The 13614-nt window shown below is 39.7% G+C and overlaps 1 protein-coding gene across 3 annotated transcripts in view; it reads left to right on the top strand.

The window, feature by feature from the left end:
• pax3a (paired box 3a) overlaps positions 1 to 13614 on the top strand; it is a 38022-nt gene that overhangs the window by 14616 nt on the left and 9792 nt on the right. For 2 of the 3 annotated variants that reach the window (XM_022678996.2, XM_022678997.2), the window contains exons 5-7: positions 6680 to 6879; positions 9636 to 9801; positions 10808 to 11028. In XM_022678996.2, coding sequence (XP_022534717.1) covers positions 6680 to 6879; positions 9636 to 9801; positions 10808 to 11028 — 587 coding nt within the window. Of the gene's footprint in view, positions 1 to 6679; positions 6880 to 9181; positions 9608 to 9635; positions 9802 to 10807; positions 11029 to 13614 lie in introns of those variants that run through there. The other variant, XM_022679000.2, reaches the window with a different exon arrangement.

Raw genomic sequence — 13614 nt, 5'->3', positions numbered from 1 at the left:
CAGTACTGATAAATAGCAAGGGTGGGTTCAGGTCTGCGAGGCTTTTAACAGTGTTTGTCTTTTGTGTGCTCTGTGTTGTGTGTGTGTGTGTGTCTCTATGCACACTCCAGGAGCGACCGCTCTGAATACAAATGCCCTTTTAGAATAGGAGGCATGCACCTTGTGTCAGATTAATGAATAGCCGTGCACTGCAGCGGCAGGGGGAAGCGTATTGTTATTATTGCCCCCACAAACACAGCATCTGCGGCTGCAAGCCCAATACAACTGTACAGTCAGACTCTCCTGCAAACAGCCATGCATTTTATTCCTCTCTGGCAGGACAGCTGCTTTGTTTAAAAGCCTCATTTCCTCCTCCGTCCCAAAGTCAGGAGGGAAATGCCACTTGTGCCTTAACTGAGCTGTCAGTGAGGGCTTGCCTTCAGTGCACTGCCAAAGACAAAACGTTTAAAAAATGAGAAGCAGCATAAAGACATGGAAAAGAGAGAGAAAGAGAAGGTGATGAGAAAGAAACTTCCTCAGGATCTGTCTGGCTCTGGAGCAGGCAGTGATGGAGGAGGTGTGAAGGGTGAAATCTTGGTTTTGTAAGTTGGCAGCAGCTCTGCAGGAGGAAATTATCAAGAGCTTCCTCCTTCATGGCGAAGCTTCCTTTTCCAACCTTGTCCAAGCCCATGAGAATGCTTACTATGCAGTGCTGACATCAGGCCATCCATCTCTTCATTTCTTCATTCATCTATCCATTACTCCATAGTTCCATCTAGCCATGTACCTACACTATACAGGCGCCAAAATTGGAAAAAATTATATGCCATAAAATTCCAAGCAAGTTTTGCTTAAAATTTAACAAATTAAATCCCTGTAGGTTCTGAATTATATGCCTTAATAAGAGTAATAAAGAGGTTTGAGGAACGTTTAAGGGGTGTTCCATTTGAAACTGTGGAGGAATCCCTTTAGATGATTTGAGTAACTTTCTAAAAAAAAAATTAGAAGAAAATCTTAACGGGTCCTCAAAGCACCTTTATGGGGTTTCTCCACAGTTCCAACCCCTAAAGTTTCTCAAGAATCTTATACTTTATACTGTGTCGGGAGGAACTGAATTATACACCTTAGCATGTAACAATGGGTTTACTGTTGTTAAATGTTTAAGTTGCTTGATAAAACTTTAGGGTTTTTTTCAGTTTGAAACAGTTTAAATCTATAAAATAACCATTGTTTAAGGTACTTTGAGTGTTTATTAGAAGAAAATGGTTCTTGAAACTTTTTTACTTTTTACTCAAGACAGTTAATTATTTCTTAAGTGAAGCAAAGCAGTATAGAAACAAAAAGCTAAATAACCAAAATAATCCTCTGCTCAGGCCAAACTAGAGAAGATTAAGATGTCTGTATAAAAAAATAATTATATAGTAATTTTAGTTGGTGCGTTGGGAGGCTTCTGCATGTGGCAGCACATGGTCTTTATTTATGGTCTACTTTTTAAAAATAAACAACACAAATAAAACTGTCCCACATTTGTGGATTGGTAGATTGAATTCATACTGGAGTCTGTAGTTGTGGTGTGCCAGCGCAAAAGAGAAGTAATAGAATTATATGATTATGGAATGAAACTTGTAGCGCTGTGGGTTCTAATTCGAGAGCAGTTTTAGGCCTCTGGCCACTGTGATAAAACAGGGACTTTCTGTAAGGAAACAGAGACTAAAGGAGATTACTGTCTGGTGTGTTTGCTTCACATCTAAAAGGAGCTAACTGTTGGGAAACAGAGCGGAGCTGTGTGTAGCGTTCAGTCTAAGGTAAATTGACATAATGGATGAGGCTTGGCTCTACAGCTAACTGTAGGTTGAATCTTCGTTCATTCACACCAATTCCTCGAATGCTTTTAGACTCATTCAGGCTTTTCTCACTTCCCCAGTTCAGTCTCAGTTCATTATTGGTGCTGGCTGGTTACAATTTCCACCAAAGTGTGAAAAGTGTTGGATGCATAATGGATGTTCGGTTGAAAATGGATGTCGTTGCAACTTGTTTTGTTCTGGACTAATATTTTTAAAATTTTTAATTATGAAGTCAACTTCACATACGCATATACATTAGATCACTATAGATTATTTTTTTTGATGATGATATTATGTTGCAGAAATTATTTTTACAAACTATGTTATTGTCATTTTAAGACTATTAAAAGGCTGATGTATTGATAATATAATAGCATAAAATGCATTTAATCTATTTTAAAGAGCAAATGATTGTGCTTGAAATAGATTTTTTTAGATTCATGCTAAATCCATAATAAATAAAAAAGTTAGCTTTTTGTTTGTTTTGTGTTTAAAAATATTTAGAAGCCTCAAGAACAGAATCTATCTTGACTGGCTAAAATAATCGTACCATTTATTATGTGAACAAACATGCAAGTAAACACAATGGGCAATATCGAGGCCATCAAAAATGACTGAGGTCATGTCCAAATATTGTGAGATAATGTGATTATCATGACAGGCCTAGTTAGAACACTTTGGAATGTTTGCATGAGTTAGACTAGTAAGACATTAAAAAATAGAGATCAAATGTTCAGTTCTAGACTGTTAACTTTAAAGTTTTATCATCAATCATTAAGTACAACATAAACGCAATGTTGTAATTGCTCGTTTGTAACCGTTATGGATGATTTTAGCGAAGTTAAGGTTGAGAAGCATCTTCTTTAATACGCTCTCTTATTCTTTCCGATTCTCGTTCGCCCCTCAAACTTCTACCTCCACGACCGCCTCCACCACCACCACCACCCCACCCCACGTAAACCCCCTGGCGGCGGTGAAGGAAGGATCGGGGGCGGCCCCCCGCTGTTCCCCCGTGAAGCCCCCATTGGCCCCATGTCCTGCCCCCATTGTGCCCCCTCCCCCACCCCCTCCCGCCGGGCAGGTGACAGGGGCCTGAATGCCGGCCTGCCCGGCTCTGATGGATCCTACAGATGGAGCGTGGAAATCAGACTCCAAAGCCTTCAGCCACAGGCCTCTCCACATAGACCAACAAAAGCCTTCCAAAATAACTCCCGAAGAAGGAGAGAGCGCGAGAGAGAGAGAAAGAGAGAGAGAGAGTGTGTGGAGAGAAAGAGAGAGAGGGAAAGGGAGACCCGAGGATGACAAAAGTAACAGTGTCATTTACCATTAACCCGGAGCCCGTGATGGAGTGTTTTCACCAAAGATGCTGATAATAAAAACTCTAAAGAAGAAAGACACAGGAGAGAAAGGGAGGAGAAGAACACAAATTCTGCACTTCAAACTCTGTAGTTAACATGCACTGTCTAACGTACCCCTCCTCCCTATCTCTCTCTTTCTTACTCTTTTACATACCGTCTTCCATTTCTCTACATTCTTTATCCTCCTTATACTGTAAACTGCAATACTGTACACTTAAATTACAGTTATTATTTTTTCCGGTCTTTTTGTTCAGTAGCTACTATGAATTATTTGTTGTTTAGTTTGACATTAATATACTGTGTAGTGTAAGTGAGGAATTGCAGTGTAGACATATATAAATAGCCCAAATATATTGTTAATGCATATATAATAATATTAAACGTTTTGATACAAATAAGGAAAAAAGAAAAAAGGGCAATTAAGAGTGGCACCTAGTCTGAGGCAAGTAGCAGGAGCTGCACAGTGGGCAATTCCTTTAAAGCAGGGAGCAGGAGATGGTCCAAACTTAGATCAGTGACCAGACATTAGTCATTAACTTGGAAAAGGTAAAGTTATGAAATTAGTTCTGATTAGATTTAGGGAGTTCAGGGAATGTGAAAAAACTATGGAAGAACTGAGTGTAACAGCCAAACTAAAAGGAGAGAGCCAGAAGGTAACATAGACTTGAGGGGTTAAACCATGCAGTAACATTCCAGCTATCACCACTGGTTAACCAACATTTGGAATAATAGTACCAGTGCCCAGCTATTCAGGCATAGGTGGCATTAAAGGAAAGGCTTCTTTTGCAAGACGCCAATCAAAACGATTGTCCCTAATATAAGGAAGAAGTTCCTCTTTCTTTTTCTCTTTCTTCTCATGCACTTGTTCTTTCTTTCCTTGTGCACTCCTCCTCTTTAAATCCCTGTGAGATCCCCGGTGAAACCCACGCTGGCAGAGAGCAAGAGTATTTCCTGTGCGGCTCCAGGAGCACAGCAGCTCCCCTGCCAGCGTGACTCCTCTCCTTTAATTAAAGCTTAAAATCTGGTTCTCTCACTATTTCTGCTTTCGTCTTACTTTCTGTCTGTCGCTTATTCACACTATCCACACACACACACTCTCCACATTTTTTTCTTGTTTTTTTTTTTTTCTGTCTGGCTTTGTCTCTTTTGGCGCACCTGCAGGACCAGAGGAATGCAAACTTGTTAGCACTGCCACTGTTAAAGAATTGGTTGTTTTGGAAACTCTGTCCTACATGGGCTTCATCCCCCTATACTTGACACTGATTGGTTTGTAGAAGCAAGTGAGACAAATTACAGTGTGTTGTCAGTTTGGTTTGTTTCACTAGCTTCAAGCGCAGTAATCAAGACTAGTTCCAAATTCACCAAAGGTATGCACTCATCATCCAACAATTATATTTTCGGCAACGAATATAATCATCCCCATCTGCTTATGGTGCTCATTTTCACATTTTTTTCTCTTTTTTCTCTCTTCTCCATTTCCCTTTTAAGCTTCACTAAACCGCTAGTTGTTCATGCTTTTTTCCTTTGCCTGATGCACATAAATTAGTTAGTTAACTATTAGCAAGCCTAAACTCCTGCAGGCTTGGTTCAGTCAAAGCTAAAGAGTCTGAAGTTGTGAAAGCACCCTTAGAGAACTGCAGTAGTTAGTGTTTTTTTTAAACTCTGCACTTACAGGCATGTATTAAAGTGTGGCAAATGAATATATAACTATAGAATATCTTGCTAAACCATCCTAACTAAAAAGAGAGAGCCAGAAGGTAACATAGACACAAGGCCACTGAGTGTGGTTTTCCTATGCTTTGTTAAGAACTGAGATCGTTCTTAAGCCAATTCAGCAAACTTTGCCTTGATTGGCTTCTATTACATCCACTGATCATGTATGCAGCAGGTTCAGGAGGTAGAATAGCATTTGTATGTACTCTAGTAAACTTTTAGGGCCGCTGCTTTATGTGGGAGCGCCTAGAACACACAACTTTGCAAATGGAATTGTTAAAATCATATCACACAAATTCCAGCCATAGGCATCTGTTTAAATGTCCATGTTGATATTAAACATCTTACATAAGCTCTTCACAAAAGCAGTATGCAATATAAATGCTTTTGAATCTAAAACCCTGCATCACCCACAGTGACCTGTGTCTGCACAGCATTCCTCCACCAGTTCCTGTGAGGAATGTGCATTCTCCACTGTGTTCCTGGCGTACATACTTTGTGCGGAGAGAGTTAGTCTTCTAGACTTCACAGGGTCCATCTGGGTCAGCTGTGTTCTCACCCATCTGGACCGGACCTCCAAGACACAGGGAGAGGGGCGAGCGAGAGAAAGGACGCAGAGAAAGGAGCTGGCTGGTGTCAGACGAAACAGATGCCGTGTTTGCGTGGTAGAGACCAGGGATTTCGAGGCGTATTATTGGACAATAGCAGGCTGTCACGCTAGTTTGAGAGGCCTAATCATTATTTGATAGAGCACCCCCTCACCCCCCCTCCCAAAGTTCCCATCTCCTCCTGAGAGATGCTGAGATTAAATGCAGTCTCGCTGACGAATGACCCGTAAAACAACACAGCACTGCAACTCACCATAAGCACTCAATCCCCCCCCCCCCCCTCCAAAATAAAATAAAAACAACATTATACACATGCATGTTGTGTGCATGTGTGCCTGCATTTACGGTGTATTGCTGTGCTCCTTTTACCTCAGAAGTTGAATGTCTGTGTAGGGAATGAGGTTACACTTGAAACGACGATGTTCTTGTGAAACTTTCAGATCAGAAGTTTTTAGCAAAATTGGTTTAACAATGGTTTAGTGGTGTTTTGTGGCAAATCTAGCCAAACTATGAGATTATGATTTGTTAGCAATGTCCATGGTTAGCATTTTTAGCAGAAAACCATGCAGTAAAAACCACAGATAGAAGCTGGACAGCAGTTGTGCATATAACAAACGAGTAGATAGCAGTTAATAAGCTAATAAACAGTATCATACTACTGCTTTCCATTGTTGATGCACAGGGCAGCCATCTTGGATTTTAAAAGTTTAGTTGGTGAGGCTTTCCTTACTTTTAAAATAGGAAATCTGACTTGTGGCAGTGTTCCAGTTGCAATTTCCTACTTGGAAATTACTAAAAAATTATGATATCTGAGTTTAAACTGAATGCAGCATTATATTATGATATTTACTGGAAAAAAGCTAGCACCTGTTGATTCTTCGCAGTAATAATAGAGAAAGTACCACTTTGCTGCTCTACAGCTTTACTGTTCGTATGTTTCTCTGCTGTAACTCTCTCTGGCTGAAGAGTGCTTTTGTCTGTGTTGTATATTTTGTTATTTCACTCTGATTAGCATAGTGGCTTCCTAACCCTCTCTTTGTATATATAACTGATCTGTTACATATACGAAAGTGAACATCAATTTCCTCCATTTCTTCCAAACGCAGCTGTGAATGAGGATTTCCGGTGTTCCATTTCTCACGTCAGTCTAAAACGTGTGTGTGTGTGTGTGTTTTAGCGAGTCATTCGGACGAGGGTTCAGACGTGGACTCAGAGCCGGGCCTGCCGCTAAAGAGGAAGCAGCGGCGCAGTCGCACGACGTTCACCGCCGAGCAGCTGGAGGAGCTGGAGAGAGCGTTCGAGCGCACACACTACCCTGACATCTACACGCGAGAGGAACTCGCGCAGAGGGCCAAACTCACTGAGGCTAGAGTGCAGGTATGAACAAACTCTCACAGGAACAGGAACTAGTATTGAGTCCCATCCCATAAATTGTATCATGTTCTATACAAGCTACAAGTGAAAGAATGCTGCACTGACTGGGATATGTGTGTGGGTCCTCCTCCATTGAATGTCGATGCAATTCTAACCAGACATCGCCAATCCCTCATATATAAACATGTATCTATAGGCGTCATGCCTAATGCCAGGTTTGCCCATTTAACAAGCAATTTTTGTTCACTGGATTAGATCTGAAATAAATTAAGAGACCACTTCAGTTTCTGAATCAGTTTCTCTGATTTTGCTATTTATAGGTTTATGTTTGAGTAAAAAGTACACCAGGGGTGTCAAACTCATTTTGGCCGAGGGCCACATTGGCATATTGGCTGTCCTCCGAGGGCCAGATGTAACTTATAAATATAAGAAAATGTAACCAAATGTAATATATGTAAATGAATGTAATTACTCCTTAATGTTAAATAACTCTCAATATATTATTTATTCAATCAAATATTACAGTTGCATGGAAAAAATGTTTGCTTGTTGCTCTATTAACATAAATCCTGTTATGAAATCCAAAAACTCCATCAATCAAGAACCAAACTATACAAGTGAATAGAAATGACATAAAATACAAGTTATATTAACTTTGATCAAAACGTTTGATACTGAAAAGAGGCTTAATAAATATAAAATCAAAAATTGTGAGCTGTGACAGATTTAGCATTTCCTCATCCAACCACTAGTGGGAGCTGCAGCAGCACAAGCCCACAGTCTTTACTGAGTCAGAGCTACAGCCCAGCCACGGGCTACAGGACTCAGCTGAGCCAGTCTGGAGCGTTTTTAAAATTTTAAGTTCTTCTGTGTATGAAATAAAATAACCCCACTAACCGGATAATACAGCTCTCTACAGTTCATATTTCAGCCCAAGCAGCTAACAGCAGCAGTTTAGAGCAGCCATCCCGGAGTCACTGCTCGGATTACATTATAAACAGGTCAGTTAGCGCGCTGCTAACCTCAGGATGTTTATAACTACGGAGTTTAGAACACACCACGGCTGCAAGGTTAGACTGTTGAAGGCTACTGGAGACTATTAAAGGCTATTGGAGGTTATTGAAAGGGTTATTGGGGGCAGAAATCAGTAAAGGCTGGTTAGATAAGTGATTCACCTCCTCGTCCTTTGCTGAGGTGAAACTGCGACTAGCGATGTCACAGTGATGTTTATTAACCTCATTAAAACAGATTTTATCAGCTATTGTCTTATAAATATTTACACATAATTTATATCTCTTCTAAAAAGCGTTTATTTTGGTCAGTAACACAAAATGCATACCGGTCTTTCGCCTTGAAGCACAGCCGTCCGTCTGCATCAACTTTTCTTTTTCTGGATATTATGGGATAAACATGTCTCAATTCCACCCGCGAAGTTACACCTTCCCTCCGGCAGGGTTTCCACATCAATGACTACACTGCCGTGTAGTGGCAGTAAGCCGTAACTTTGCGGGTAATACAATCGACAAGCATTGTGGGAAATGTATTTTTTGGTCAAAGAACGCTTCTGACCTATTTATTAAGATTTTACAAGCTCTCGCGGGCCACATAAAAAGACGTGGCGGGCCACATTTGGCCCGCGGGCCTTGTGTTTGACACATGTGAAGTACACTGTTGTTTTATTCTATAAACTACAGACAACATTTCTCCCAAATCCCAAATAAAAATATTGCCATTTAGAGCATTTATTTGCAGAACATTAGAAATGGCTGAAATAACAAAAAAAGATTCAGAGTTCACAAATCAATATTTGGTGGAATAACCCTGGTTTTTAATCACAGTTTTCATGCATGTTGACATGTTCTCCTCCACCAGTCTTACACACTGCTTTTGGATAACTTGATGCCACTTCTGGTGCAAAAATTCATAACTTTGATGGCTTGTGATCATCTGTCTTCCTCTTGATTATATTATAGTTTTCAATTTGGTAAAATCAAAGAAACTCATCATTTTTAAGTGGTCTTTTTTTCCCAGAGCTGTATGTAATCATAGTCTAACTCTAAATATAATGTTGACTGGATAGAGCCACAATTACAAAAACAAGAGTCCTGATATAAACACACACATACATACATTTTATTTTCAATGCTTTTTTTTTTCTTCATATAATTTAGATTTTTTTTGTCCAACCCCTTTTCATTTGTGCAATTCCTAGGCCTCATACTGCCCTTAAGCGCTCAGTCACACACACACACAGGCTTCTTTGTGTCTTCGCTGACCTTGTGTTTTTACTCCTCTACTCTTTCAGAACAGCAAACCCCAGAAGAGGCCAGAAATAGGGCAGCTCATTGAAAGCCTTTATTCTAACACTTTTAACCCAATTAAAGCCGCCAGTGTGAACCTAGTGGCTGCAACTCATGACTAATATGATGTCATCAGTTTTTTTTCCCTCTTGCTCTGTGTATAAGCCTTCACATCAAAGAGGAAACACACACACACTCAGAGTCACCCTCACGCACACACTCATGTGCCTACACATGCTTCTACACATACACACACACATGCTCACATTCCAGCACATGCACCCTGATGGCCCTACACTGTATAACAACACAATGATACTAACCCACATACAAACATACATACAGTGATACAGGCTCACAATAATTAATGATTTACAGTAAAATACTGTATAATTTATCAATAATATTACCCAGAAACAATGTATTCATTTTTAATTGGTTCATTTGTGTATTTTTAAGGTGTGGTTCAGCAACAGACGAGCTCGTTGGAGGAAGCAGGCAGGAGCCAATCAGCTAATGGCATTCAATCACCTGATCCCCGGAGGATTCCCACCATCGGCCATGTCAAGCCTGCAGCCTTATCAGTTACCGGAGAGTCCCTACCCCACATCCTCCCTTTCACAAGGTGGGATAGAAAACTGTGCAACACACAGTTATAGGCCACACCTACTTAAAGAACAGCTACTTTTGAGCATAGTATGAATGAGTACATTGAAACATATTGAGTCTCTAATTATGTTGGAGTATTTCTATTTTGCTTTATTCCTCATGAAAGTTAACACATAAATAAATCATGTAAATAAAAACATCAACAGGAGACAGTGTGATGATGAATCAAATGTAATCGAATTGTGAAAACACCAATACATGCTGAAATCCTGTTTACTGCTAGATATGAGCATTTAGCTAATAAAACTTGGATGAAGACATGATTTGTTGCTGTGACTTGACTTGAAAATGTGAGTTAGCATTAATTAAAACTTCAGGTTATTACAACTAAAAGGGAAGGGAAGTTGATTAAACCTTTTTTATTTTTGCTATACCAAATAATTTGCCCAACAATTTTACTCATAAATAAATATGTTAAATTTTTCTTGGTTTTTCTTTGAATAACATTTTACTTAAATATTTATTTCAGAAATATTTAAATTGTAAGCCTGGAATAGTTGAAATTAGAGGCCAGACAGTTAATCATAATATATGATTTACAAGTTTACTTAAGGTAGCCCGGGGGGGGGGGGGGGGGGTGACTACACACTGATGGAGGACACACACAATACGCAAATAGTTTGTCCCAACAGACTAAATAACTAAAAGCTATTATAAGTTGACCCAACTCAAAAGTCTCAGATTGAAAGAATACCTGCTATTAATTTATAACAATTGAGTAATGTTTGGAAATACCCAATTTTACATAAAACAGACTTTATTTGTTTAAGTTCAAACGTATTGTGGGTTTACAGTGTAGAAAATATCAGCTGGACTTCCTTTCCCCTATTTCACTCAATATGTTAACCTTTTTAAGAGTTTTGCTATTGTTCTGTACTCTATACCGAGACATTCTACTAATTCTACTAAGTGCAAAAAATGACCTGGTTCTTCTGCCTCACCTTCCCATTCTCTATCTGCAGTATCAGAGCAGCCCAGCACTGTCCACAGGCCTCAGCCCCTTCCACCCACCTCAGTGCACCAGAGTGGGCTTGCCTCGGCAGCGGGGGCCCAGGACGGAAGCTCGGCCTACTGTCTGTCCTCTGGACGCCACAGCTTCTCTGGCTACTCAGACAGCTTCGTCCCTCCACCCAGCCACTCCAGTCCGGTCAACCCCACCATCGGCAATGGCCTTTCATCACAGGTCAGTTCTCTCAAAGCCTCTCAAGGCCTTGTTTTTATTTCTTGCACCCATTTTTTGCAAAAAATTACAAGTAGAATCATGTCTTGTGATTTTTACTATGTCTCATGGGAGCTAAAGGGCTTCCTATGCTAAATGTGGAAGAGATTTTCAAGTCCAGAGTTGTTTATCTATTTACTTGGACAGTTTTGGCTAGATGCAGCTGGTCACAATTATTACCACTTACTGCCCTATCCACTGTGGGTAGTGATACCTTTTATGATGTATTGCAAGCACACATATCACATCATGGAGTGAGAACTTTGGAAATGCATTGTTCCATTCACCCTGCACCTACTGTCAGGTTTCAGATGTAGTACTAGGAAAATACCTTCATTTTTCAGCATTATTGCAGTTTTGCTATTTAACGTGAGATTGCACCATAACACTTAAACCAACACTTTAACTGCTAAAGTAGCTGAAGAAATGAATGGGTGGATGTGAAAGAGAGTGGTGAGAGTGAAGGTTGTAGGAACGAGGGACGTGCTGGAGTAAAGAAGCGGCGGAAAGGATGGTGATGAAAATGAGAAGTGAAAAGACAATTATGCGTGATTACACACTCGTTGGCCGCTATCTCCCGTAGCGACCACCGTGTACGTCCGCGCTAACAAGCGGAAAATGAACTGCTAAGCACCTCCAAAGTGCCGCCTGCTCGATCACACGCATGGAATTATGGATAGTCTCTTCCCACCAGCGCACTGGGGAAGCCCTGGACGGTCCTGATGAACTGAGAAGAACATAAATAAAGAGGAGGGAAATAAGAATGGCAGTAAAGTGTTGGAGTAGGGGGTGGGGGAGTGTATTTTTGGAAGGGTGGGGGATAAAAATGCACGTTGCATGTGATTCTGTTTATGCCCCAAAACAAATGAACTGCCTTGGGGGGAAAGATGGGATGTCAGAGGGCGCAGTTATGTCTAAATATAGGACTCCAGAAATAGGCTTAAAAAAACTGACATCACATATGTAATAATAAGTTAAAAAGACTCTTTGTGATAGAATTTAGTAGAGTTTGGTTACTGATAGATGTGTAGAAATGTTTGTGTGTGATTTCATTGTTCAGCCCAGATGGCACTGGAATGTTTGAGCATGTCTTAGCGTGCAAAGCCAGATTTAGAGTGAACAATAGCTTTTAACTCTATTTTAATGTGCCAAATGTTGATACATTATAGTGATACAAACATTTGAACATTTGACATATGGCTGAGCATTGTGATTTTAAATCAATATCAAAATTAATTAAACCATAATTCATGATTATTTTAATGACAAATGAGTTGCTCAGTTAAATTCTCCTTTGTTGGACAGAACACACTACATATAAGACTACACATGTAACAGTACGTTTTTAACCTTTTAAACCCCATATTTGTTATTCTGGTATTCCTCATAATATGAAAACCTATAGAAATTGTTTGGTATCAGAGAGTTTATGTTTTTTTGTGTATTTTCTGGACACCCACAGGTTTCTATAAAGAGTTAAAGATGCACACAGTGGGGAAATAATTATTACAATAAAAAATGTATTAATACAACAAGAAAATGAAATAACTGACATGATTATGTCCGGTTATTTCAGTTACACAAGATTGTGTCGGTTATAGATTATGAATGTCAGTTTCAATTACGATTTTAATAATTGCCCAGCCCTAATCTGACATCAAACCTTCCTGCTGAGTTTTAGTGTGTAGTAAAAAACATGTCCTTTTCCATGAGATTGACAATATGAAGGATAAAATCAATGATGAAAGACAAAAATCAAAATGGCACCTTTAGAGAGAATAAAAAATCCTACTTAACTTTCAGTGAAAGTCAGTGTAAAAAGTCATTTTTGATCCATTCATCTTGTAATTTGTAATGTTGCCAGATTTTCGTTATTTTAAAAAGTGAAAAATGTCAGAAATAGAGAGAAAAAGCAGAAAATGACTGTTTTTGTATCAGGTATAAACATTTGTAGCACTTATGAATGGGGGTTCTGTTCTTTTCCTTAGTTACAGTTAAACAGAGCGAAGTTATTGTGTGTGGCAGTCAAACGTACACTACAGATGCTACAGAGATCAGGTTAAAAACTCCATTCCTCAGCTTTAAGGTCCTGACTGGGTGACACTCACAACCTCATATAATATGGTATTGCCATTAGTGTGTCTGCATGTGTGTGTGTGTGTGTGTGTGTGTGTACTTATGACCTAGGCCAGGGTCAATTAGCGGCCTTCTGCCGCGAGGGCGCTGGTGCTGATGACGATGGCAGGACTCTGCGTCTGCGATTCTAATTATGAAATGTTCCAGACTCTTAATTGATTGGAATGAGAGAATTTATCCTCCGTAATGCGCTGTGTAATTTATGCAAATGACTCACTTTGTTGCTTAATTGTTTCATTTACTGAGTGGTTTAAGCTACGGTGAGACATGGTCTTGGTCCGTGTCGTATTGCAGAAGTTTCTTATCCTTGTTGAACATATTTATTTATACATATTTACGATTCAGCACTAATTATGTAGAGCTCAGTGTTATTGGTTGGGAATCTCCACTCAGGTGCTTTAAAAGCTGTGCAGT

The sequence above is a fragment of the Astyanax mexicanus genome, chromosome 4 (assembly GCF_023375975.1).
Source record: "Astyanax mexicanus isolate ESR-SI-001 chromosome 4, AstMex3_surface, whole genome shotgun sequence".
Classification (NCBI taxonomy): Eukaryota; Metazoa; Chordata; class Actinopteri; order Characiformes; family Acestrorhamphidae; genus Astyanax; species Astyanax mexicanus.
Note: the sequence above shows the minus strand (reverse complement) of the source record. Positions and strands in the feature narration are given on the sequence as shown.